Source organism: Littorina saxatilis, linkage group LG9, assembly GCF_037325665.1.
Source record: "Littorina saxatilis isolate snail1 linkage group LG9, US_GU_Lsax_2.0, whole genome shotgun sequence".
Classification (NCBI taxonomy): domain Eukaryota; kingdom Metazoa; phylum Mollusca; class Gastropoda; order Littorinimorpha; family Littorinidae; genus Littorina; species Littorina saxatilis.
This window is the reverse complement of record NC_090253.1, coordinates 23,059,128-23,086,444: the sequence shown is the minus strand read 5'-3', so window position 1 is coordinate 23,086,444 and position 27,317 is coordinate 23,059,128. Positions and strand designations below refer to the sequence as shown.

The following is a 27,317-nucleotide window of genomic DNA, read 5'->3' as shown; positions in this document are numbered from 1 at the left end:
AACATCCAAGCACTGCGTGCCTGTCTATCATTAGACATTAACAATTATTGTTCTCTTTCTCTCTCACACACACACGCACAAACACACTCTCGCTCTCTCTTCGTCTCCCTCACACACACACACACACACACACACACACCGCACATACACATACACACAAATACACACACGGACGGACACATGCACACACACACGGACCCATACACACACAAAAAGACTGACAAATACACACACACACACAAACACACACACACACACACACACACACACACACACACACACACACACACACACACACACACACACACACACACACGCAATGAACCCATGCAGTCGAACAGCAACCCTGCCACCTTCTCCCACCGCTCTACTTTCACTTTGCACGGAACCGAAAGTACGCTGAGGTAACTCTAGCGAAGAAAGACACCGATTACGGTTCTTGATGAACCACACACTTGACGCGACGCCTCCAATTCATTTCCGTGTTCACAACGATTTCCAGGAAAGACTTCTCCATTAATTGCTGTGCTGTGTAGAAAGCCACAGAGACAGGTATGTGTCGTTCAGCTTTTTACACTGCGCTGCAATTACTGTGTGAACCAGTTGTTCGTGACAGGCTTTGGGGTTCGTAATATCTGCTTTCAGGTTCTTGTGTGGATCAAGTTCAACTTGATCAATAATGTCCAAGCTCAACAAAGTTGTTGTGAGATACAGTCGAACTTGCCGCGGCGACCACCTCACAGTGACGGCCACCTGCGCTTTAAAACCACACCGAAGACCCCCTGATGATGTTTTCCTTTCAGTTATTTATGCTATAATTCAGATTTTGAAAGCGACCACCTTTCCTAAGGGATCCTGATTTGGCCTATTATGGTCCGCTGGACCCGAAATGCAACAGCTAACTAACTAACTAACTACCTTTCCTAACATCGACACATGTTGGTTGGTCCCTTGGCTTGTTGTTATAGAGAGGTTCAACTGTACCAAACTTTGCAATCAGAGAGAACCGCGGGGGTGTGGTTAAACTAAAGACAGGATGGACTTTTAACAGAGACTTGAATAGGGCCAATGTTCTTCATTTTGTCAGCAGAGTGTGCGTGTGACATTCAGTGAGTGTCATTGCGTGTATGCAGTGAATAGACACCGAAAGTAGGCCACGCTGTGAAAATATTAGCCTTCTCATGCATACTGGGGACAGCTGCACTAGAAGTAGGTTGCCTTGAGAAATCAAGAATAACACTTGGGTTCTCAACTTCTGCATAACTGAATGAATTGTGTACGGTAGTTAGCATTCGGCTGGACTGAATGTGTCACGTCAGTATCGGCTTTCGGTTTCAGGTAACTACACACGCTAGTGGTCTCTATAAGCCTAGCTAGGTGTCAAGCTGCACATGGCCCATTGTTACCATCAGCTATTCAGTCGTTGCTTGCACATCCTTGAGTGAATGGATTTTTTTTTTGAGAGAGAGAGAGAGAGAGAGAGAGAGAGAGAGAGAGAGAGAGAGAGAGAGAGAGAGAGAGAGAGAGAGAGAGAGAGAGTCAGTTTAAGGGAAATAACTCATTGTTTTGACAGGAGCTTTATTTGTTATGCTAACATGCACAATTTCCTCCCTTGAAGTGTTCAACCCTTTTACCTATTGAGCTCCTTTGGTCAAACAAGGAGATACTTACTACTGATGTCAACAGTTGCTCTCTGTGGAAACTGTAAGCCTTTCTCTCCGTCTGACTGTCTGTCCGTCTGACACTTGGTCTGTTTCTGCTGCCCCCCCCCCCCCCTCCACACACACAACCCTTCTCTCCTATCTCAAGCAGTGCTTTTTATGTTGATGTTTACTTTAAACACTATGGGCACTGGTATTTTATAAAAAGCTACATCCTTTGCGGGTTTGTAATTCTTCGTCGGAAAACGTTTCTTACTATGTGTAGGCTATATTTGAAAATAAAAGTTTTGCTGTGACTTGCAATTTCTAGTTGACTTCAAACAAATTCCACTAACTTTTAAAATCTCGTTGTGTGTGTGTGTGTGTGCCGTGTGTGTGTGTGTGTGTGTGTGTGTGTGTGTGTGTGTGTGTGTGTGTGTGTCGGTGAGAGTGTGTGTGTGTGTGTGTGTGTGTGTATGTGTGTGTGTGTGTGTGTGTGTGTGTGTTAACAGCAGTCATCATGGCCGCAGCTTCAGCAAGCAGTAGCAGTGAGCTACCAGAATGCCCTGTCTGCCATGACGGCTATCAAGAGCCAAAGATACTGCCGTGTACACACCTGGTGTGCAAAAAGTGCGTCGTGTCGTGGCTGCACAAGGCAGGGGTCAAGGGAGGCTGTCCGCTGTGCAGGGCCCCCATCCTGCCCCCCACCTCCCAAGGTCAGCGTGACCTGGACACTTTGGTAAATGACCTGCCCACTGACCTGGCCACCATGGCTCTAGTGGACAGTCACAACACGCTCAGCGGTCAGCACGTCTGTATGATCTGTGAGGACAACACTGCTGCCACGTCATTCTGCCTGCAGTGTGACGTCAAGATCTGCAAAGATTGCGTCAAGACTCACAAGAAGATACCGGGAACCAGGAAACACGTCATTGAAGACTTGAACAAACTAAGTCCGCAACGATTGGCTGAGATAAACCGCGCAACATGTAACGTGCACGATGATAGGCCGGCTGAAGTCTATTGCTCCCCCCACCAAGAGCTCATTTGCATGTTGTGCGCAACAACAAATCATCGCAGCTGTGTAGAGGTGAAGGCCATCACAGACGTGGCGACAGAGAAGAGAAGAGAACTGGAACAACAGGCACAGAGACTGAGGGCTATGGAGACAGCATTGGCAGCACAGGTTTGGGTTTAACCTTTAGAATTTGATTGGTTTCTTTCGTGACATTTTTGTTTAGCTCAATTTCTTTGTGCATTTAAAGTGTAATTGTTTTAAACAAAAGGTATTGCGTTTTTAAAGGTTCTTTCTTCGTTTCGTTTTTATTTCTTTTTTTGTTTTAGTTCTGAGATTAAAAGAAAATTAAGATGAGCTGTATTGACTTCATTTGCTTCTTCTTAATCGCAAATATTATTTGTATCGTTTCCGAGTAAACTTGCATGAGGTTTTATGAGATTATGAACTTAGTGACAGCTGTTAGTGTGGTGAATGTTTACTGTATCGTTGATTAATTTCATTATCAACAACTGCAATAACACTTATCCTTCAAATTCATACACAAAATATAGAAGTATGCAGCATTCATGTTTTACACCGACTTTTAGAGATGGCATAGTCATCTGTTTTATCTACTCGTTCAGATCAAAGAGGTCAAGGACATGTTCCCCTCCATGCGAAGAAAGGCCAAGGACACGTTCGATGACCTTGAGCAGTGGGTGGAGAAGCGACGTCAGGAGGTCAACACGCTGATACAGGCTGAGGAAGACGCCACAATGACGTCACTGGCGGAGCTAGAGAAATGGCGGGCGGCCCTAGCACTGAACGCAGCCAGCGTAGAAAACCTTGTACAGTCAGCGTCTGGAGGGGCTCTGCTGGGGATGCTGAACAGTCTGACGTCACGCCTCAACGACCTGGAATCACAGGCCGGAACGACACGCAAGATAGAGGCCGCAGACTTGACCTTCAACTTGCACAAACTGGATCAACTGAAGGCTGACATCGCCTCTCTGGGTACGGCAGACTTTCTGCAAACATTAAGTCATTTCCTTTTCATTTTAGCCAATAATAAGCCACGAATTTTTCTTTTTCACGGACAGTTGTAATCCAACGCAAAGTACTGAGTCAACAGAACAGAAGTGATTTTACGGCGTTATTGTGAAGAACAGCTACTGTCATATTGTAGTTTAATGGTGGGGTATGTTTTGCCTGTTTAAAGCCGTTTGGTATGCAGTACAACAATTGACGAGAAAAGTTAATCGTACTCCTGTCGTAAAAGTGCTTATAACCGATGCGAAGATCTACAAGATGGCCTTCTCTTCTTTTTTTCTTTTTTTAAAAGGGCAACCTATTTTGTAATGAGAACTTTACATTAGATAATTACAGGATATAAATATGCAAGGGAAGCTTTAAACATAAAATGAAACTTTTTTAAGGACTGAAATCTGTTTATAGGACAAATCACAAAGCCCACCACGACACCGAAAACAGTACAGCAGCCTACACAGCCAGCACCAGCCACATCTACAGCGACAACAGCGACAACACGACGGACTGCAGACAAACCCAGAGGGGCGGAGCTGGCCAAAGTTCTCAGAGTTGGGGACCGGGTCAAACCGGCAGGAAGTCCAGGGGTAAGACATCGTGTTCCTCTCCTGTCTGACACACAGTTGTCACCATCTATGTCACTCAGTCGCAGGTGTCACTGGAATGAAACTAATGTTATGAATATTCAGTTTCTGCTTGAGCATCAGGTGTTACGTACTGTTGCGAGCTGTTCTGTAACGTGTGTTATTATCTGGGTTCCGAAAGAAAATTATAATCATAAAAATACACACGCAAAACCGCAGTCAAGCAATTCCGCACTGAAGCAGATTCACAACAGAACACACACACACACACACACACACACACACACACACACACACTCACACACACACAAACGCACGCACACACACAAGCACACACATACACACACTCTCTCTCTCATACACCACACACAGTCACACAAACACATACTCACACACACACACAACCTCCCCCCCCACACACGCACGCATGCACACACACACACACAAACACACACACTCTTTCTCTCTCTCACACACACCACACACACACACATTCACACACACACACACATTACCCCCCGCGGGTTAGGGGGAGTCCCATATTGGTTGGGACTAGAAAGAATTTACCCGATGCTACCCAGCATGTCGTAAGAGGCGACTAACGGTTCTGTTTCTTCTCTTCTTTTGTCTTATTTCTGCCTTACCAATACCAGTCCTTTCACCTATATTTCCTTCCAAGAAAACTCTCCCTACTATTCCCTGCAGTTTTCCAATTCTTTTCTTGTCTTATTTCTACCTGACTGGATCCATCACCTTTATTTCACTTACCAAAAGTCTTCTTTTCCACATCCTTATTTCTCTGCACCCCGCATGTCGTATGAGGCGACTAACGGATTCTGTTTCTCCTTTTACCCTTGTTAAGTGGTTCTTGTATAGAATATAGTCAATGTTTGTAAAGATTTTAGTCAAGCAGTATGTAAGAAATGTTTAGTCCTTTGTACTGGAAACTTGCATTCTCCCAGTAAGGTCATATATTGTACTACGTTGCAAGCCCCTGGAGCAATTTTTTGATTAGTGCTTTTGTGAACAAGAAACACTTAACAAGTGGCTCTATTCCATCTCCCCCCTTTCCCCTATCCCATCTCCCCCCTTTCCCTCGTCGCGATATAACCTTCGTGGTTGAAAACGACGTTAAACACCAAATAAAGAAAACACACACACACACACACACACACACACACACACACACATACACACACACACACACACACACACACACACTGACAGTGACAGACAAGCAGTGAACAGTGTGTACTGTGTGCAGGGCCTGACAGGCACAGTGACGGCCATCCCGTCAAGACTAGCAGTAACAGGGGGCTGGGATCCAGCAGGCTGGATGGACGTGAAGTGGGATGGTGAATGTGAATGCTATCACTATATGGGATATAATGGCCTGTATGAGCTGGACCTGCTGTGACCGGCCTTCCCCGTCACCCTCCACCGCTCCCCGCACGATTCAACACAGTGTGCTGTGCAAGTGAACATAAGCTTACAGCTAAAAACAATGCCGCTATTGATGCCAATATTCATTATCAGTTCATAATTGTTGGAATGAGCAAAATGTACACACACACACACACACACACACACACACACACACACACACACACACACACACACACACACACACACACACACACACACACAAAGCCTAACTAAAACATATGTTGATTTCATTGATCATCAGGATTAGTTCATAACTATTTGTATCAGAAAAAACACTCCTTGATAATTCTGACTTTTTGTGACATTTTGTTATAAGTATCAAAATGTTCTGCAATCTACATCGGTGTCATTAATCCAGGGGTGAACTGAAATGAAGAAAACTATAACAATTAGATGAACTAATTCTTACACACTTCCTCAGAATGCCACTAGTTTAATTAATGCTTAAATACGAATTTGGAACAAGCCGGAAAGGACACACGCCTCAGTTACGTCAAAGATCAGCAGGACATGAATTCTTTTAAAACGATGACTTTTTCTGATGAAACTAAAGTTTCTTGTAGAAAACGTGAGTTTAGAACTCTCCTGTGCGATCTGCTATGGTCGAATTTTACAACAGCCACCACTCAGAATATAGTTGTCTCCCTTTATCTAGCTGTGTGTCTGCGTTCTGTACCGTATGTTTTCTGCCAGTTAATCAAGTAAAGTATTGGTCGGGCTAATTTGATTTCATTTGTTGCAGCAGGCAAGGTAATGTGATGTAGATTTAATTTCTCTTGACTGTTATGAAAATACTTACCCTGACAGTAACGTCCGTCAGACACAAAATATACTTTAGAAACATCTAAAATTATAACTTGCGTGGTAAACAATATTACTCGTTTCTCCAAAATGCGGGGAAAGCATAACAACTATTCTGACTTTGCTTATTAACTTTTTTTTGTGGATTTTGCTTGTTGATTCAATCTATTTAGTTGTTTTTGTGCCTTGTACATCAAGTTTTAATGTAAAGCAAAAATAGTGACTGAAAAAGTGCCTTAATGTGTGTGTGTGTGTTTACACGTACGCATAACATTTGATCAATAAATTTAGAGTAGGAAGTATCATGGTTCAGCAGGTATCTTGTTCTCTTTTAAGTGAGGTAAACCCGGATGTAACCTCCCCCTGACTGTTTCGCGAATAGTAACAGCTATCGTGTTTGTAGCCCAGCAGTAGGGCCCAGTAAAAAGCCTGACTGTCAGTAATCTCAACAGTCCACCTAGCAGTAGGGCCCAGTAAAAAGCCTGACTGTCAGTAATCTTAACAGTCCACATAGCAGTAGGGCCCAGTAAAAAGCCTGACTGTCAGTAATCTTAACAGTCCACCTAGCAGTAGGGCCCAGTAAAAAGCCTGACTGTCAGTAATCTCAACATTCCACCCAGCAACATGATTCAGCTACACATCATACAGCCAGACGGTGAGGGCTGAATACTAGTTGGCGACTTTTAACAGCTACTCCCCCCTCCCCTCACACCCCACCAAGACCGTCTGGGGTTGGCAAAGTGTAGACCTGAAGGGGGATGATTTGGAACTGTGATTCAACTGTACAGCTATCAACTTCTTGTGAACAAACCTGATGACCAAGACACATTCTACGCAGGAGTAAGGAGAACAACAACAACTCCTTATCTTTAAAAAAAAAAAAAGGTTCCTCCCATCAGCGGGTACTATTTCGGAAGTGTTTTTTTTTATTGTGATGTCGCCTGCTGTAAACTTATAAGCCTTTCACTCGCTCTCTCTCTCTTTCTTGATGACTTTCTTTCTCTTCCGTCTGCGTGTATGTTTGGAATTTGTAATACAAAATGTTTTTTTCAATTACACGCAAAATGGACATTGATTTTTATACTGGACATTCTTTTTATATTTAGTCAAGTTTTGACTAAATATTTTAACATCGAGGGGGAATCGAAACGAGGGTCGTGGTGTATGTGCGTCTGTCTGTCTGTGTGTGTGTGTGTGTGTGTGCGTGTGTGTGTGTGTGTGTGTGTGTGTGTGTGTGTAGAGCGATTCAGACTAAACTACTGGGCCGATCTTTATGAAATTTGACATGAGAGTTCCTGGGTATGATATCCCCGGACGTTGTTTTCATTTTTTCGATAAATACCTTTGATGACGTCATATCCGGCTTTTTGTAAAAGTTGAGGCAGTACTGTCACATCCTCATTTTTCCATTAAATTGATTGAAATTTTGGCAAAGCAATCTTCGTCGAAGGCCGGGGTTTGGTATTGCATTTCAGCTTAGTGGCTTAAAAAGTAATGAGTAAGTTTGTTCATTAAAAATCGGAAACTTGTAATTAAAATTACTTTTTTATTAAACGATCCAAAAACATTTTCATCTTATTCTTCGTCATTTTCTGATTCCAAAAACATATACATATGTTATATTTGGATTAAAAACAATCTCTGAAAATTAAAAATATGAAAATTATGATCAAAATTAAATTTCCGAAATCGATTTAAAAACTATTTCATCTTATTCCTTGTCGGTTCCTGATTCAAAAAACATATAGATATGATATGTTTGGATTAAAAACACGCTCAGAAAGTTAAAACGAAGAGAGGTACAGTAAAGCGTGCTATGAAGCACAGCGCAACCGCTGCCGCGCCAAACAGGCTCGTCACTTTCACTGCCTTTTGCACTAGCGGCGGACTACGTTCAGTTTCATTCTGTGAGTTCCACAGCTTGACTAAATGTAGTAATTTCGCCTTACGCGACCTGTTCTTTCTTTCTCTCTCTCTCTGTCTCTTTCTCTCTCACTCTCTCTCTCTTTCTCTCTCTCACTCTCTCTCTGCCCCCCCACCCCATCCATATCTCCCCCTCTCTCTCCTCCACCCTCAGTCTCCTCTTGCTCACCCTCTCTCTCTCTCCCTCCATGCCCCGCCCCCTCTCTCTCTCCCTCCATGCCCCGCCCCCCTCTCTCTCTCTCCCTCCATGCCCCGCCCCCCTCTCTCTCTCTCTCCCTCCATGCCCCGCCCCCCTCTCTCTCTCTCCCTCCATGTCCCGCCCCCCTCTCTCTCCCTCCATGCCCCGCCCCCTCTCTCTCTCCCTCCATGCCCCGCCCCCTCTCTCTCTCCCTCCATGCCCCGCCCCCCTCTCTCTCTCTCCCTCCATGCCCCGCCCCCTCTCTCTCTCCCTCCATGCCCCGCCCCCCTTTCTCTATTCTCCTCCGCTCACCTCCCACTCCTTATCTTATCATTTCCACAGACGACATTGACAAGATCACCGAAAGGGAAGTCTGTGCACAGCTTGGTGGCAGCGACCACAGACCGGTCTTCTGACTGTCAGTGAGAGAACTTTCAAACTTAACAGGTGCCAACCTACTTGGGATTAGACAAAAGCAAACTGCAATCACTTCAGTAGGTTCAGTGACAATTAACTACATCACAGCTGTGACATTCTGCAAGAGAAGTGGTGACAACAATGCCTCCATGGCAGTGCTCGGCGCAGCGAAGAGAGCCATCCCGAAAGGCAGGCGGCGTGACTACAAACCGTTCTGGAATGAGACGCTTAACAGACTGCACACAGAGCTGAGTGAAGCGCGTGAGAGCGTAGAGAAAATCCCACAGACCACAATGTGGCCAAGCATGCTCAGCTAATCGCGGCCTCCAACAAGGAGAGAATATAGCAGACCCGTTTAAAGTGACATCACGAGACAGGTTGCCTAGTAATGGAAATATAATGACAGAGAAGCTATGACATTTGGTGAAGGTGGTAGACGAAGGCAATACGCACAAGAGCATAATTAGTCAACAGTGACAGTCTTTGACAGAATATACAGAACAGCAAGGGAAGAGGAACCCCAAACAGATAAAGCCTGAGATGCCCGAAGAGCACCCCAGGTGATTCAGAACAAACCGGAGGCAGATCTCGAGCCTTTCATGACGGAACGTCTGACCCACAATGAGCTGAAAAGACTGAAGCGGATGAAGGCGCCTGGCCAGAACGGAAGAAGAAATTTAAGGGGCTTATTGTCCGTCAGGTCTTAATTGCCTATATTGGACATGAATTGGTTTATACGATCAACAAAAAAAAAAAAAAAAAAAAAAAAAAAAAAAAAAAAAGGTGGGGCTGGTTAAAAGAGGGAGGATGACGGGAGTGGGGGTGATAAGATATTTAAGAGGATCTGTTAAGATTGGGTAAGGTCGAGTACTTTGTATCACCTGAATATAGGTGGGATCCACATACGTATTCTGGGGGGATGGGACGATAAAAACGAGTGTTTATTTCATCCAATTGATGTTTAAAAGTTATAAAAGTCAGAGCCACGTTTGATTAATACCGGTTAAAAGCAGGTATCCGTATTGGGAAACAGCATCCCAATACCGAGAAAGAATTGAGTTCTCTTAAAATTATTTGCACTGGTTAGAACCATCTAGCTATGTTTGACTTGTAAATACACTTAAGAAGCAGGGAACTGTGTTTCCAGCCTAGTTCTGTGTGGTGATGCAGAAATTGTGTTGGTGTGAGCTTGTGGGTGTGTTGGTATTCATGCACTGTGTTAAAATTTACTTTGTTAAAATCACAGTTATGAAAGATGTGTTCAAAGCTAAAAACTTCTCCGCACTCGCAGTGGTGCAGGAAGAGGTTATGGATACAGCCCTCGGTGCGGGTTCTGTGGAACATTCTCAGGAGGCCGGGAGGGAGGGGGGGAAATGATCCCCCGTCAGGCTGACTCGCGAGGCTGCAAAAAAATGTCTTTTTTATTTTAGCGTAAGCTTCAGATTTGGAAAATTTAATGTTGATGATAAAGTCATCCGGTAGCTCTGTAGCTGTTTTGGCTGCCTGGTCGGCTAAATCATTTCCTCTTATGCCCGTATGGGACGGAACGTATAGGAATCTCAGGTCTGTCCCAGCTGTTATAATTTGATGTGATAGGAAGAGTGCTTCGTTTTGGAGTTCTAGACGGTTGTTAGTTTTTCCTTGCATGGCTTGTAAAGACGATTTGGAATCGGTGCAAATCACCGCGGCAACTGGTTTGTTATGTAAATCCTTAACAAACGTAAGTGCCATAATAATGGCGAATAGTTCAGCGGAAAAGATTGAGATGTTGGGGTTCAATTTGTAATGTTTTACAGTGTTCATATCGGGGATAACGAAGGCACAGCCGACGGTGCCGTCCTGTAGTTTAGATCCGTCTGTATAAATCTGTAAATAATTGACATATGTTGTTTTAAGTTCTTGTTGGGCGATTGACTTTAATAAAAGGGGGTTGTCTACTTTAGTGGCTGTTGGGTGAAGGGAGCCTGTTATAATTGGGGCCTCCAGTAACCAGGGGGGGTATACCTGTGGGGTTTTTTTTACTATGTTTTCCGGGGTGATGTTACTACCAGTAAGTAGTGGTTTAACAAAATCACAGAGAGGTGTGGTCTTATCATAGATGGTTTTAGTTTTTTCTTTTAATGTGTCCATGTGAATACGAGTGTTTTTGGTGAAGGATTCTCGTACGACTTCACTTGTGGGGTTGTCAGTGGTGTATGAGCGCACACCGTATTGAGCGGCGCGCAGTGTCCTTTCTTCTTGTAGTGTTGTCCAGCCTACCTCTTTGTAAACAAGTTTGTTTTTAGCGTGTTTACATGTGCCGAGGGCCAGTTTCAGTGCCTTTAGTTCTACTGTATCTAGTTTTTTTAAAACAGATTTCGGTGCCGTGAAGAAAGCCTCCTGGCCATAAGTGAGCCTAGACCTGACGAGGGCTCTAACTATGTCTGTCATGATCTTTTTGCCACAAGCCCACGGCTCTGCTCTTAAAAGTTTGATTAGGCTGATTGTTTTATTCGCCTTATTTACTAGGTGTAGAATGTGGGGTGACCAGCATAGGTTCCGCTCGATAATGACGCCTAGGAATTTCACCTGTTTACTGGGGGATAGGATTGTTTCGCCTATGTTTAATTTACATTTATCCAGTTTTTGTTGCCTTGAGACTACCATAAAGACCGTTTTTTCTGCTGCCAGTAGGAATCCGTTTAGGTTCATGTACTCTACCAGGTTATCTATTTTAGTTTGATAGGGGGTCATATTTGGTTTTTTATTACTTAGGATACGTGGTTTTGTGTTGTCAACCAGGGCTAAGTCATCGGCATATAGCATAATGGTGGCTCCTCCCACGTCCACAAGATCTATGTCGTGTAACATTATCATGAATAAAGTTGGGGCAATCACACTACCCTGGGGCACCCCCATATCTATCTTCTGTGGGGCTGATGTAGCGGAGCCAACTCTAACTGAAATTTCACGATCAGAGATAAAACTCTTTATGAAGTGGTACAGGCGCCCGGTGACACCAATACGCTGTAATTTAGTTAGGAGGCGAGCGTGCCACACTGAGTCATAAGCTTTTTGTATGTCAAAGAAGGTGGCAAGAAGGGCGTGGCTTTTATGCACTAATGCTTTTTTCATAGTTTCCACTAGTTTGACAATATGGTCTGTACAGGATCGGCCTTTCCTGAAGCCCGCCTGACATGAGGGGATGATTTTATGTTTATCCAGGTAAAACTCTAATCTTTCTTTTATAACTTTTTCATACAGTTTACCTAGGTGGGGAGTTAATGATATGGGGCGGTAACTACCTGGCACATCCTTAGGTTTACCTTGTTTATGAATAGCTACGACCTGTGCGTGTTTCCAGGCTTGGGGAATAGTGTTTTTAATCCAAATAAAGTTATAAAAATCTGCTAAAATGTTAATAAACGATTGTGGGAACTTACTTATTAATCTGTAAGATATAATGTCTACTCCTGATGCTTTTTTAACGTCCTTTATTTCTTTTATTGCCCTGCCACACTCCCTTGACGTAATGGGACTATTTATAGGATTGGAGTTGTCACTGGGGGGATCGCTGAATTCCTCCTCCATTTGTGTGCGGAAAAATAAATCATCCGGATTTAGGTGGGCTGATTGGCTGGCTTTAGAAAAAGTCTCTGCTAACACATTTGCCTTGTCTAAATCGGTAGCTGTTTTAGTTCCGTTTACAGTCAGGGGTTTCTCCGGTAGTCTAGTCCGCCTCTTGTGACGTTTTAATTTTTTCCAAACTTTACCAGAATCCTTATAATCTTTGACGGATGAGTCTACAAACTCCTCCCAGTGGGACAGTTTAGCTTTAGCTATGGTCAGGGCACACGTACTCTCCGCCTCTTTCATGAGGTTATAATTTATACTGTTCTGGTTTCGTGAAAAGGCCTTAATGCGTGCTCTCTTAGCCTCTACCACTTTGCTGCATTCTTCGTTCCACCACGAAGATACCTTAGCTTCGTTAAAAACTTTATTTACCTTCTTTGGAATACATAGGTCGACTGCTGTTAATACTTTAGTCCGTATGTTTTCATAAAAAATGTTAATGTCTTCGTTTTTAACGTCTTCCAATTTAGTTTCACTCAATACTTGTTGGAAATGTTGCCAGTCGGCTTTATTATAGGAATATGGTTGTTGTGGGAGGGTGTTTATTTTGTCTGGTTCGGAGCTATGAATAGAGGTTAAGATGACTATGTGGTCCGAGTGAAGCGTGTCGGGGAAGGCATGCCAGTCTGTCTGCAAGAATAGGGAATTGCTAATGAGAGTCAGATCAATCGCCGAAGCTTTACAGACGTGACTGTCCGGTATTCTAGTTATCTCCCCGTCGTTTAACAGTTGAAAGCCCGAGTCCTTAATACAGTCTGCTAGGTAGCTTTTTTTCCCTGGGGGGTAATCTCGTTCCCACATCACGTGCCTGTCATTGAAGTCTCCAGCTATCAGCCAGTTTTTGTTTTTGTGAGAGATGTTACTGATCCAAGCGGTTCGACCACTCTTCGCACAGCCTGTAGGATAATAAATATTTAAAACATTTAGGTTTTTGCTGTCTTTCATATGCACCTGAACCAGGCAGGACCATACATTTTCTTCAGATGAGACTGGTGAAGTCTCAACGTCATAGGATAGTCCACATCTAATATAAGTGGCGACCTTTATTAATTTCCCTTTGTTTTTAATGTCAATTACTGGTGGGTAATAAAAGCCATCTAGTTTGGGTAATTTGCTGTAGTGGACATTGGTTGACTGCAGGGCCAATATATCACATGATTCATTATATAGAAAATCTTTCAGATAACTGATTGTAGTATTGATACTTCTGCAGTTCCACTGCATGATTCTCAGGTTTTGATTTTTTCCTGTGCCTGGTCCTTCCATTGAAGGGTGAATTAGGGAGGTTAAAAATAAAACGGTTAAAACTTGGTATCTGGTGTGCTCCATTATAGGGTCATTTTGTACTGTAAGATTTCCTTTATTGTCAGATCTCTTGCCCCAGCCAGCGAGCCTAGGGCCAACATTGTGTCATCAGGTTTGATGGGGGTGATATTTAACTTTGTGATGGAGTTGTAGATTGTGGTTAGTGAGTCTATCAGTGCGTTTGGGTTTTGTTGTTGTTTTGCCTGCATCATAAAAATCAAAGTTTGTTCCAAGAATGCTTGGAGTTCTGATTGCTCTTGTGGGACGTGTTTCTTTGTGGTGTAGATTTTCTGTATGAGTGTCTGCGCTAATTCTTCTTCTGCTTTACGTCTCTCTGCTTGGATCTTGCTAAGTATCCCCTCCTCCACTTCTTTCATGACCCTAGTGAGTATTTGTGTAGTGAGGTCGTCTTTCTGCGTCTCCGTGTACGGGAGTGTTTGTGTTGGTTCTGTATTGGTGTACTGTTCTGTCTGTGTGTGTGTGTCTTTCGGGTGCTTTTGTTTGATGTTTGGCTTAAGGGTTCTGGGTTTAGGTCGGGGGCGCGGCCGTTGGGAGAAAGGCGGTATCGCCGCCTCACCGCCTATCGACTCTAGTAGGGGGGCGTGGTCTATCGCCTGGCCGCGTTTCGCAGCGAAGGCGTAGCCCTCGCGCGGTGTGGAGGCTCGAGTGACAGGCGCCCGCCAGTAGTCATCCCTCTTCTCCGAGGGGAGGGTCGGACCTTGCTGTTTTACTAGTTTTTGTTCCTTCTGCTTACGGGCTCTTAGCAGAGCCTCAGCGTACGGGATATAGGAGGAGGCCCTAATTCTGTTTGCCTCAACTCTCAGCCTAATTTCGGGGCAACCCTGATAGGCGGCAGAGTGTTCTCCTTGACAGTTGATACAGTGTCTGTCTCTCACACAGTCTTTACCCTCGTGACCGAGGGTACCACACCGGGCGCAGGTGGGTTTCTTGCTCCGGCATTGAAACTTCAGATGGCCTAGTCTTTGGCACTTGCCACATCGTCTGGCTGGCATTGAGTATGGTTCTACACCATATATCTCCCCCTCGAGTACGATACACTCGGGAAGGACTGCAGCTTTAAAAACTATGCGTACTGCTGTGGATGGTTTCTGATCCTTTGTTTTTAGTCTGGTCATGTTTTTAACTGTGTTTTTTCCTTTTTCTATGATGCCACCTGTGTCTGACCTGACTCGGACAGAGATGTTCATCTCCATGAGTTCCCCGTCCGAGTGGGAGAGGGGGACTCTTTTGATTACCCCCTCGGTAGTGGCCTCGGGGGCAAAACAGTTTATGGTTATTCCGCCGATCTTGGACCGTGCGATCAGTTTTTGTTGCTGGGCGGGGGAAACACACCCTACCAGTACGCGACCACCAGGGAGCTTACGCACCGACAGGATGGTTCCCACCGCAACACTGAGAGTTTTAAACAGATGGAGGCCGAGTCCATGAAGGGTGGCCGGGCCCTCCCTCAAGTCCTCTATGATGACAGGGAACTCCAGGAAGTCAGGGGTGGGGGTGATTTTTTCATGGAACAGTCTTTTCCTGGCTGACTTTTTGTTTTGGTTTTGGGTTTCTGACTGTTTTTTTCTGACTCTTGATTTTGAGTTGGTTTTTGGGGTATTTCCTGAATTGCCTGGCTGTTGATGTCTGTGTTAACAGGGTTAGACTGAGTTTTGTTCTCTGAGTGGGTAGTTTTATTTGTTTTCCTGCGTTTCCGCAGTTTTTTGCTTTTTGCCAGTTGGTATGCTTTTTCTTCTTGCCTGGCTAATTTTAGTCCCTCTGCCGTAGGGGACACGTCCCACTCCGGTATCGACTGTGAGGAGGGGTCGTTCCTACCCTCCTCTTCCTCGTCACTATCGCTGACCGCGCGCGGGCGCTTTAGCGGCGATGCTGTCTCGCCTGGCCCACCTAGCTCACCGGCCTGGGCCACGCGGCTGACGTCACGGTTACGCCCCGGACCGACCTTCGCGGAGCGTTTGTTGTTGTTTTGATTTGGGCTGTTATTGTTTGTCGTGGAGGCGATCACGCTCGACTCAACCGATGTTCCAGACATCTCCGATGGGTACCCGAGGCTCCACCAATCTTTTTCGCACAACCGAGTTGAGTCTAATGGCAGTTCCGCCATGATAGAGCAGTTAAAAACTGTAGAGTCCAGCTCTGTGTTGTTCATATGTTATTATTGCACTCTCATCCCAGCACGGCCAGTACAGCACCAGGGCTATTTAAAAAAAAAAAAAAAAAAAAAAAAAAAAAAAACCGGTCTAGCAACCCAGGATTAAAAGGCAAGGTAAGAGCGTAGTCGGGGACAGCTCACGACCCAAAGAAACAAAGGTTAACAACAACAACGAAAAAATCCGGGCTGAACGGAGAAGGTAGAAACAGACAGCAGCAAGGCTATGGTAAAAGTCTAAGGGAGGCAACCGCCGATGCACAAGCGTGGAGCAGATTGCTAAAAAAGCAGCCGGTATTGCACAGTTACTATCACAAGCAGAGTTTTTAAGAGCAGTTATGAAACTAGTTGTTAAAACAGCACCAGCAGGGCTATGGTAAAAATTAAAGGTCTATGGAAGAACCCGCCGATACACAAGCGCGGCGCACGTTATGAAAGGAGCAGCCGGTAATGCACAGTCACTGTCAAAAGCGCAAGGTCACAACCACAACACACAATGTCACACAATGTCACCACGTTAGACAACGCACTGCCAAGCAGACACAGAAAGCTGAAGCAGGAGAATGGCACAGATTCACAAGATCACAGGTTTCAAGAATTCACAAGTACACATATTGTAGGATGTAGTTTTCACAGTTTGCATTCGCCAGAACGGAATCACATACGAAATGTTAAAACACCTGCGACAAGGAGCAAAACGATTCTTTGTGGTCATTCACAGCCACAGCAGGTCAACACGCAAGACCCCAACGTGCTGGACAGAAGCTCACACCCAGCCAGTCCTGACTAAGGGAAAGTGTGATCCACGAAGCCACCCGTCAGTCTCCTCGGCTGTATTTCAAAGTTTCTAAACGGAAAGCCTTGCCTACAAGAGGCTTCGTTGACATATTGAATTTAAGTATCTGCTGACCTATGCATACTCAGAAAGGCCATCGGCAACATGAAACACTGCGGCCGATCAGTTAGTCTGTTTATACAGAACATTCAAAATTCGTTAAGGAGAAGAAGAAAGTCAAACGGCCTTCTTCGATTCATCCAAGGGTTCGATCCTGTATGGAAGGAGGGGCTCCTCCTCAGACTTCTTCAGACTGGGGTCCGAGACAACAATTACGCTCCACTCGTTGCGTGATTTGCTCTTCAACAGAACGTACGCCAAGTTAGAAAATGGACGAAATAACCAGAACTATAAGACACGTTGACAAAAGTTAAGATTACATTATCGGCCTTTCAAAAAAACATAAAACAAAAATCAAAAACACCAGTAAGCTTGTCAGGGTGAGTGAACGAGTACCTGTCCCAACTAGTTCCTAGTCTACATAAAATACATCACTTCCACAGTCCCAAGGCATGTCACCAACACTTAAAATGCGGATTGTTTTGCAATGTGCAGCGCCCCTCAACACACAGTAACTGCAGTCTATAGAATCATGTTGAACACTGAACGAGTCCAGAAATTAACGTTGTGCGACATGACGTCATCACATGCACTGTACGACGTAATACAATTTTTTTTATGCAGGAGAAAGCTTAGGAGTGAGAGGAAGGATAGGGCAATAGTACTAAGACTTTCAGGACAGGAGTTCACGATGTACACGACTCAGTTTCATGCTGATTCATGTGTTTCATGCGTGCAAACGAACTGAAACAAAGAAGAAACACACACACACACACACACACACACACACACACACACATACGCACACACAAACAAACACACACACACACACACATACACACACACATACACACACACACACACACCGTGCCCACACATACACATACACACACACATACGCACGCACGCACACACACACACAGACAGACACACAGACACACATACACACATACACATACACACACACACACCCACACACATACACACACACACATTCACACATACACACACACACATTCACACATACACACACACACACACACACACATACACACACACACACACACACACACACACACACACTGTGTCAGTAACTACCACATGCAGTCGAGCAGCAACCTTTCCACCTTCTTCCACCACTCTATTTTCACTTCGCACGGAACCGAAAGTACGCGGAGGTAACTCTAGCGAAGAACGACACTGCTTACAGTTCTTGATGTACACACCTGACGCAACGCTGTTAATCGAACGAATCATTTCCGCGTTGACAACTAGCTCGTCTCAGGAAAGATTTCTCCGTTCAATGTTGTGTTGTGTAGTGTAGAAGCCCACAGAAACAGGTATGTGCACCGAGCAGCTTTTTGTCACTGCGCTGTAAATATTGTATAAACTATAGTTGTTCACTGTGGGGCTCACTGTCTGCTTTCAGTTCACAATGTGTGGGTTTATAAAGTTCAAGCCGTAGTTACCCGAATTCATCTATTCAATGTTGTGTAGTGTAGATAACCACCGAAACAGGTGTGTGCGGAGAAGCTTCCATACACTATGCTGTATTTACTGTGTAAACTAGGTGTTCACTGTTGGGCTCATTGTATCTGCTTTCAGGTCTGTGTGGGTTTATAAACTTCAAGAAATACTTACCCGAATTCAAGTGTGTGTGGATCCGTTATCGACCACCGTGTGGTCACTGGGTTTGCGCGGTGAAAAGACACAGTAAGTAGGTCACGCTGTGACAAAATTAGCCTCCTTATACATAACAGCGACGACTTTACAAAAGCAGGTTGACATGAAAATGAAACTTTGGTTCTGTGTATCTGTGAGCCGGCATGCACGGGTCACGGTAGTTATCATTCGATCGGCTGTAGTGTGTCACGTCAGTTTCTACTTTCTGTTTTGGGAGTTGCTGGTGGAATTATTAGGTGTTGTTACACAGACACACAGCCTATTTTCTCCACCTAGTTTGCACTGGTAAAACATCCTTGGATGACAGGTGGTTTTATTGACTCTCTGTCTCTATTTGTGTTTGTCTCTCTCTGTCATGCTCTCTCTCTCTTGCTGACACTTTTTGCGCATTGTGCATGCTTGCGCGCGCGCGCTCGTGTGTGTGTGTGTGTGTGTGCGTGCGTGCGTGTCTGTGTGTGCTGTGTGTGTGTGTCATGAGAGAGAGAGAGAGAGTGTGTGAGAGAGACAGAGAGAGAGAGAGAGACAGACAGACAAACAGACAGACAGGCAGGCAGGCAGATAGACGGACAGACAGAGAGAGAGAGAGGGAGAGAAGGAGGGAGAGAGAGCGTGGAAGGAATTAATTATCATAGTCTCTGATAGGTGCTCTTCTGATTGACAGATACAAATCACTCCCTTGAATTGTCACAAGGCGTGTCCCTCTCCTGCTTGTTCGTCAAGGTAAGACTGAGACATTGACGACTGGTTACCTGTGTCTCTGTCTTTCTGTCTTTCTCTTGCTGCCCCATCCCCATCCCCACAACCACAGCCACACACCAACACCTCTTCCTTCCTGCAGTGCAATGTTTTGATGTTGTTGCTGACATGAAACTATTCCTACTACCAGCGTACATTTTTGGGCAGTGATATTTCATGAAAGCAACATCCTGTGCGGGTTCTTTTTGCTTAGTTTGAGAATGATCTGTTCTTGTTTGACAGCATGCTACTACTGCACTTGGAAATAATGTGACTTGCAATTTCCAGTTGTCTACCAGCAGATTTCTGTGAAATGTAGGGTCTCGGTGTGTGTGTGTGTGTCTGTGTTTGTGTTTGTGTGTGTGTGTGTGTGTGTGTGTGTGTGTGTTCACAGAAGTCATCATGGCCGCTGCTTCAGCCACCAGCAGCAGCGAGCTACCAGAATGCCCTGTCTGCCATGACGGCTATCAAGAGCCAAAGATACTGCCGTGTACACACCTGGTGTGCAAAAAGTGCGTCGTGTCGTGGCTGCACAAGGCAGGGGTCAAGGGAGGCTGTCCGCTCTGCAGGGCCCCCATCCTGCCCCCCACCTCCCGAGGTCAGCGTGACCTTGACACTTTGGTCAATGACCTGCCCACTGACCTGGCCACCATGGCTCTAATGGACAGTCACAACACGCTCAGCGGTCAGCACGTCTGTATGATCTGCGAGGACAACACTGCTGCCACGTCATTCTGCCTGCAGTGTGACATCAAGATCTGCAAAGATTGCGTCAAGACTCATAAGAAGGTACCGGGAACCAGGAAACACGTCATTGAAGACTTGAACAAACTAAGTCCGCAACGATTGGCAGAGATTAACCGTGCATCTTGTAACGTGCACGATGATAGGCCGGCAGAACTGTATTGCTCCACCCACCGAGAGCTCATTTGCATGCTGTGCGACTCCACCTATCATCGCAGCTGTTCAGAGGTGAAGGCCATCACAGACGTGGCGACAGAGAAGAGAAGAGAACTGGAACAACAGGCACAGAGACTGAGGGCTATTGAGACAGCACTGGCAGCACAGGTTGGTGTTAAACCTGCCCTGTTCCGATTTTCATAGATTTAGTTTGTTACGTTGTGGTTTATCTTACTTTTCTTGTGTATTCAATGTGTTATGTTTTTAGGAGAAGTAACGCTCTAATGAGGGCTCTTATTGTGTATCCTTTCAAATTACGTCGTATATTTTAGTTTTATATTTTTAAGGAAGGCAAAGGTTAGCTTTATCTGCTTCATTTGCTTCCTGTTAAGTGCAAATCTTCCTTTAATCTTTTCCGGGTAAATTTACAAAGATTGAGCAAGGGATAAGCTTATTGAATATACACTGCATCATTGCATGATGTTTTTTTAAAATTGTTGTTAAAGAAGGACACCTCTATTTATCACCAAACTCCAAGACAAAATCTAGATGAGTTCAGCATTCTTGTAATACAACGACATTTAGAGATGGCATAATCATTTGTTTTCCTACTCGTTCAGATCAAAGAGGTCAAGGACATGTTTCCGTCAATGCGAAGAAAGGCCAAGGACACGTTCGATGACCTTGAGCAGTGGGTCGACAAGCGACGTCAGGAGGTCAACACCCTGATACAGGCTGAGGAAGACGCCACCATGACGTCACTGGCGGAGCTGGAGAAATGGCGGGCGGCCCTTGCACTAAACACAGCCAGCGTAGGAAAGCTGGTGCAGTCAGCGTCTGGAGGGGCTCTGCTGGGGATGGTGAACAGTCTGACGTCACGCCTCAACGACCTGGAGTCACAGACCGGAACGACACGCAAGGTAGAGGTCACAGACTTGACCTTCAACTTGCAGAAACTGGATCAACTGAAGGTTGACATTGCCTCTCTGGGTACGGCAGACTTTCTGCAAATGTTAAGTTGTTTTTAATTTAGTCGATTATTAGCCCCGATGATCTCTTACACCATTTGTTGCAGTACAACTCAAAAGCCTAAAACTTCCTAATTGAATTGTGAAGAGGAGAAACAGTGACTACCATCTAATGGTGTAATGATATATGATATACTAGAGGAATACCCGCTTCGCCGGGTAGCCGGCTTCGCCGGGATGAAATACTTAGAGCCGTACGCCGGCTTTGCCGGGTCCGAACAATGGACCCGCCAAGCTTAGGTCCCTCCCAGATTCGTGGAATGGGAACAGCACGAAAAAGATTCAGTGGCCATAATGCCATTCCTGACCATATCGAGTCCCATCCTTGACGACGAATGTAACCGTGTTAATCACCTTTGGAGGCGAACTCCACTCAAACAGGATTGAGCAATTTAGAGCTTATTTCTAAGCCCTTTTGATCTGTTATGGCTTCTCAAAGGAAGGCCAGTACATACAAATACACAAAAGCCGCCAGACCACATCACAAACAGAACTGAACAATCCACAGGTGTTGCCCACATAGAGAGAGACACACACACACACACACACACAAACACAGAGAAGCCGTATATATAGAGAGATAGATGACAGTGTATTTTTCGCGTGGCTATAAATTGATTCGACCTTTGCACTTTTACAGTGAGGATAATTTACGGGTCCAATTTACGTTCTGGACACTGCGGTGACCTTCTAAAAATAGTAACAGAACGCCGGGAATATCCGAAGATGCCCCACTCATACTATAGTGCACCATACGAAGGAAGGGAGGTAAACGCTGAAAACCTGGAGAAGATAAGGAAGAGTTACTTATAATGGTGAAATGAACACAAAAACCAAAATCGGTTCAGCGCTGCGCGCTGAGAGCACGTGTTGAAATATCTCATCGATGATATTGTGTCCGGGGTGTAGCTGAATACGGTGTCCAAATTTGAAAAAGATCCACCGAGAACTTTGGCGTTGTGATGTGGTGTAGCGGCTTTGGTGTGTCGGTATGGGGGCCCGGGTAGCTGAGGTGGAACCAAAATCGGTTCAGCGCTGCGCGCAGAGAGCACGTGTTGAAATATCGACCAGGTTGTGTCCTGTCCCGGGTCTACCTGAATATGCCCACCACATTTGAAGCAGATCCATCGAGAACTTTGGCCGTGTTCATTTCACCATTATTGGTTTTATGTGTTTGGTTGGTCTCTTCTTTTGGTAGTGCAATAGCGTTAATTATGGATTGTTGTTATCATCATTTACATAAAAACTTATCTGTTAATCCAAACAATGATATACTTACTGTGATGTTCTTAACTACACTTTAACATGGAATGTATGTATGTATGTATGTATGTATGTATGTATGTATGTATGTATGTAGGTATGTATGTAGGTATGTATGCATGTGTGTTGGTGTGTCGGTGTGTCATGTGTGCAAGTAAAAAGGGTATTGTAGTTGTACATATATTACTTTAGATATTTTTTTTTTATCATGGGTTTTATGAATTTTCTTCTCTTATTCTTTTATAATTATTAATTAATGACCTATATGTGCTGATGACCAATTTAATTTCCTTTGTTGGATCAATAAAATGTTATGAGTTATGAGTTATGAACTCACAGACAGACACACAGACACACAGACACACAGACAGACACAAGTCGTATATATATATATAGATGATGGGATATATGCTTGTGTGTGTTGAAAGCTGTTTGGTTTGCATTACCAAAAGTTGTGAGAATACTCAGACACGATTGGATCGTTTTACATTAGTATGAGACTATTTTTTCGCGTGAACGTGGCATGACATGATTGCAAAATAAAAATACGCAATAAAGGGCTTACACATAAAACGAACATTTTCAAAGACCGCAATCTGTTTACAGGACAGATAACAAAGCCCACCTCGACACCTACAACGTTGCAGCAGCCTACACAGCCAGCACCAGTCACATCTACAGCAACAACAGCGACAACACGACGGACTGCAGACAAACCCAGACGGGCGGAGCTGGCCAAAGTTCTAAGAGTTGGGGACCGGGTCAAACCGGGACCGGACTGGGATTGTCCCCGTAGGGTAAGACATCGTGTTCCTCTCCTGTCTGACACACAGTTGGCACCATCTCTGTCGCTTTGTCGTAGGTGTTACGGAAATGAAACTGATGCTATGAATGTTCAGATTCTGCTTTTATTCAGATACAACTTACTGTTGCTGTTGTGTAATATGTGGGGTAAGACAGCGTGTTCCTCTCCTACTTGACATGTCTTTTTTTCACCGAAATTAAACTAATGTAAGAATATTGAGTTTCTGCTTCAGTTCAGTTGCGACTTACTGGTACATTCTGTTCTGTAACATTTGTTATAAACTGGATTCCGAAAGAAAAGTTCTAATAAAATAAATGAAGATAAACAAACCCATTCACGCACTGAAGCAAATTCACACCTGCAAAAATAACACAGAGAAACACACTTAGACACACACACACACACACACACACACACACACACACACACACACGACAGCGCCCTTCCCCACACACACGCACATTACACACACGCACACCACACACACGCACACACGCACATACACACTCACACACGCACACACACACACACATACGCACACACACACCACACACACACTCACACACATACTCACACACACACACAAACACACACACACACAAACACACACACACACACACACACACACACACTGACAGTGACATACAAGCAGTGCAACAGTGTGTACTGTGTGCAGGACCTGACAGGCACAGTGACGGCCATCCCGTCAAGACGAGCAGTAACTACCTATGGCTTGGATCCAACAGGCAGGGTGGACGTGGAGTGGAATGGTGAATGTGAATGCCATCACTATATGGGATATAATGGCCTGTATGATCTGGACCTGCTGTGACCGGCCTTCGTCACCCTCCACCGCTCCCCGCACGATTCAACACAGTGTGTTGTGCAAGTGAACATTGGCTAAGCTTACAGCTAAAAACAATGCTATTGATGCCAATATTCATTATCAGTTCATAATTGTTGGAATGAGCAAAATGTACACACACACACACACACACACACACACACACACAAACACACACACACACACACACACACACACACACACACACACAAAGCCTAACTAAAACATATGTTGATTTCATTGATCATCAGGATTAGTTCATAACTATTTGTATCAGAAAAAACACTCCTTGATAATTCTGACTTTTTGTGACATTTTGTTATAAGTATCAAAATGTTCTGCAATCTACATCGGTGTCATTAATCCAGGGGTGAACTGAAATGAAGAAAACTATAACAATTAGATGAACTAATTCTTACACACTTCCTCAGAATGCCACTAGTTTAATTAATGCTTAAATACGAATTTGGAACAAGGAAAGGACACACGCCCCAGTTACGTCAAAGATCAGCAGGACATTAATTATTTTAAAACGATGACTTTTTCTGATGAAACTACAGTTTCTTGTAGAAAACGTGAGTTTAGAACTCTCCTGTGCGATCTGCTATGGTCGAATTTTACAACAGCCACCACTCAGAATATAGTTGTCTCCCTTTATCTGTGTGTCTGCGTTCTGTACCGTATGTTTTCTGCCAGTTAATCAAGTAAAGTATTGGTCGGGCTAATTTGATTTCATTTGTTGCAGCAGGCAAGGTAATGTGATGTAGATTTAATTTCTCTTGACTGTTATGAAAATACTTACCCTGACAGTAACGTCCGTCAGACACAAAATATACTTTAGAAACATCTAAAATTATAACTTGCGTGGTAAACAATATTACTCGTTTCTCCAAAATGCGGGGAAAGCATAACAACTATTCTGACTTTGCTTATTAACTTTTTTTGTGGATTTTGCTTGTTGATTCAATCTATTTAGTTGTTTTTGTGCCTTGTACATCAAGTTTTAATGTAAAGCAAAAATAGTGACTGAAAAAGTCTGACTTGTTTTCCCAAGTGCCTTAATCGTTATGACTTGTTCGTGATTTTGCCTACCTGTGTGTGTGTGTGTGTGTGTGTGTGTGTGTGTGTGTGTGTGTGTGTGTGTGTGTGTGTGTGTGTGTATGTGTGTGTGTGTTTACACGTAGCATAACATTTGATCAATCGATTTAGAGTAGGAAGTATCATGGTTCAGCAGGTCTCTTGTTTTCTTTTAAGTGAGGTAAACCCGGATGTAAACTCCCCCTGACTGCTTCGCGAATAGTAACAGCTATCGTGTTTTTAGCCCAGCAGTAGGGCCCAGTAAAAAGCCTGACTGTCAGTAATCTCAACAGTCCACCCAGCAACATGATTCAGCTACACATCATACAGCCAGACGGTGAGGGCTGAATACTAGTTGGCGACTTTTAACAGCTACTCCCCCCTCCCCTCTCACCCCCACCCAGCCCGTCTGGGGTTGGCAAAGTGTAGACCTGAAGGGGGATGATTTGGAACTGTGAATCAACAGCTATCAACTTCTTGTGAACAAACCTGATGACCAAGACACAGTCTACGCAGGAGTATGGAGAACAACAACCACTCCTCATCTTACCATTGCCATTGCCACAATCGACATTCACTAGATCACCGAAAGGGAAGTCTGTGCACAGCTTGGTGGCAGCGACCACAGACCGGTCTTCTGACTGTCAGGTAGCAAACTCTCAAACATAACAGGTGTCAACCTACCTGGGATGAGAAGAAACCAAACTGCAATCACTTCAGTAGGTTCAGTGACAATTAACTACATCACAGCTGTGACATTCTGCAAGAGAAGTGGTGACAACAATGCCTCCATGGCAGTGCTCGGCGCAGCGAAGAGAGCCATCCCGAAAGGCAGGCGGCGTGACTACAAACCGTTCTGGAATGCACACAGAGCTGGGTGAAGGGGTGTGTCTAAAACACGCGGGGACACGCGGGGACACGCGGGGACACGCGGGGACACGCGGGGACACACGGGGACACACGGGGACGGTGAATTAGCAAGCCGGGACGTTATATAATAACATTCTGACTATCCTTTATGTATTTCTAAAAAAAAAAAAAATTTTTTTTTTACTTAATATTTTTTTTTTTTTTTTTTTGTGGTCAGAATGTTATAAAATAACGTCCCCGCGTGCTATTTAACCGTCCCCGCGTGCAGTAAAACTGTCCTCGCGTGTCCCCGCGTGTCCCCGCGTGTCCCCGCGTGTTTTAGACACTGTCTAAAACACGCGGGGACACGCGGGGACACGCGGGGACACGCGGGGACACACGGGGACACACGGGGACGGTGAATTAGCACGCCGGGACGTTATATAATAACATTCTGACTATCCTTTATGTATTTCTAAAAAAAAAAAAAAAAAAATTTTTTTTTACTTAATATTTTTTTTTTTTTTTTTTTTTTTTTTTTTTTGTTGGTCAGAATGTTATAAAATAACGTCCCCGCGTGCTATTTAACCGTCCCCGCGTGCAGTAAAACTGTCCTCGCGTGTCCCTGCGTGTCCCCGCGTGTCCCCGCGTGTCCCCGCGTGTCCCCGCGTGTTTTAGTCACTGTCTAAAACACGCGGGGACACGCGGGGGCACACGGGGACACACGGGGACGGTGAATTAGCACGCCGGGACGTTATATAATAACATTCTGACTATCCTTTATGTATTTCTAAAAAATAAAAAAAATAAAAATTATTAACTTATTTATTTATTAAAATTTTTTTCTTCTTCTTTTTTTCAGATTGTTATAAAATAACGTCCCCCCCGTGCTATTTCACCGTCCCCGCGTGTCCCCGCGTGCAGTTAAACTGTCCCCGCGTGTCCCCGCGTGTCCCCGCGTGTCCCCGCGTGTCCCCGCGTGTCCCCGCGTGTCCCCGCGTGTCCCCGCGTGTCCCCGCGTGTCCCCGCGTGTTTTAGTCACAGGGGGTGTCTAAAACACGCGGGGACACGCGGGGACACGCGGGGACACGCGGGGACACGCGGGGACACGCGGGGAC

The 27,317-nt window shown here is 44.7% G+C and overlaps 3 protein-coding genes across 4 annotated transcripts in view; all 3 read left to right on the top strand.

The window, feature by feature from the left end:
* The window catches only part of LOC138975635 (E3 ubiquitin-protein ligase TRIM33-like), a 47,768-nt gene extending 40,162 nt beyond the window's left edge, over positions 1 to 7,606 (top strand). Inside the window, exon 6 of the mRNA XM_070348369.1 lies at positions 5,533 to 7,606. Within this exon, the coding sequence (XP_070204470.1) occupies positions 5,533 to 5,685 (153 nt within the window). The 3' untranslated portion in view covers positions 5,686 to 7,606. The remainder of the gene's footprint in view (positions 1 to 5,532) is intronic.
* Positions 1 to 27,317, top strand: part of LOC138975636 (transcription intermediary factor 1-beta-like) — a 122,464-nt gene that overhangs the window by 60,406 nt on the left and 34,741 nt on the right. The gene's annotated exons all lie outside the window — the stretch shown is intronic.
* LOC138975634 (transcription intermediary factor 1-beta-like) lies at positions 441 to 25,320 on the top strand. 2 transcript variants are annotated; one of them, XM_070348367.1, is made up of 5 exons: positions 441 to 552; positions 2,153 to 2,826; positions 3,282 to 3,651; positions 23,231 to 23,421; positions 24,106 to 25,320. In XM_070348367.1, the coding sequence occupies exons 2-5, from the start codon at positions 2,161 to 2,163 to the stop codon at positions 24,259 to 24,261; spliced, it is 1,383 nt and encodes a 460-aa protein (XP_070204468.1). In that variant the 5' UTR covers positions 441 to 552; positions 2,153 to 2,160; the 3' UTR covers positions 24,262 to 25,320. The 2 variants fall into 2 exon arrangements, with proteins under 2 accessions (XP_070204468.1, XP_070204469.1); XM_070348368.1 differs by lacking the exons at positions 441 to 552; positions 2,153 to 2,826; positions 3,282 to 3,651 and adding exons at positions 19,274 to 19,418; positions 19,828 to 20,501; positions 20,954 to 21,323.

Coding starts and splice junctions, on each gene's coding strand:
- LOC138975634 (XM_070348367.1), top strand. CDS start 2,161: ATGGCCGCAGCTTCAGCAAGCAGTAGCAGTGAGCTACCAGAATGCCCT. Junction 2,827..3,281: donor AGACAGCATTGGCAGCACAG/GTTTGGGTTTAA, acceptor CTACTCGTTCAG/ATCAAAGAGGTCAAGGACAT. Junction 23,422..24,105: donor ACTGGGATTGTCCCCGTAGG/GTAAGACATCGT, acceptor TACTGTGTGCAG/GACCTGACAGGCACAGTGAC.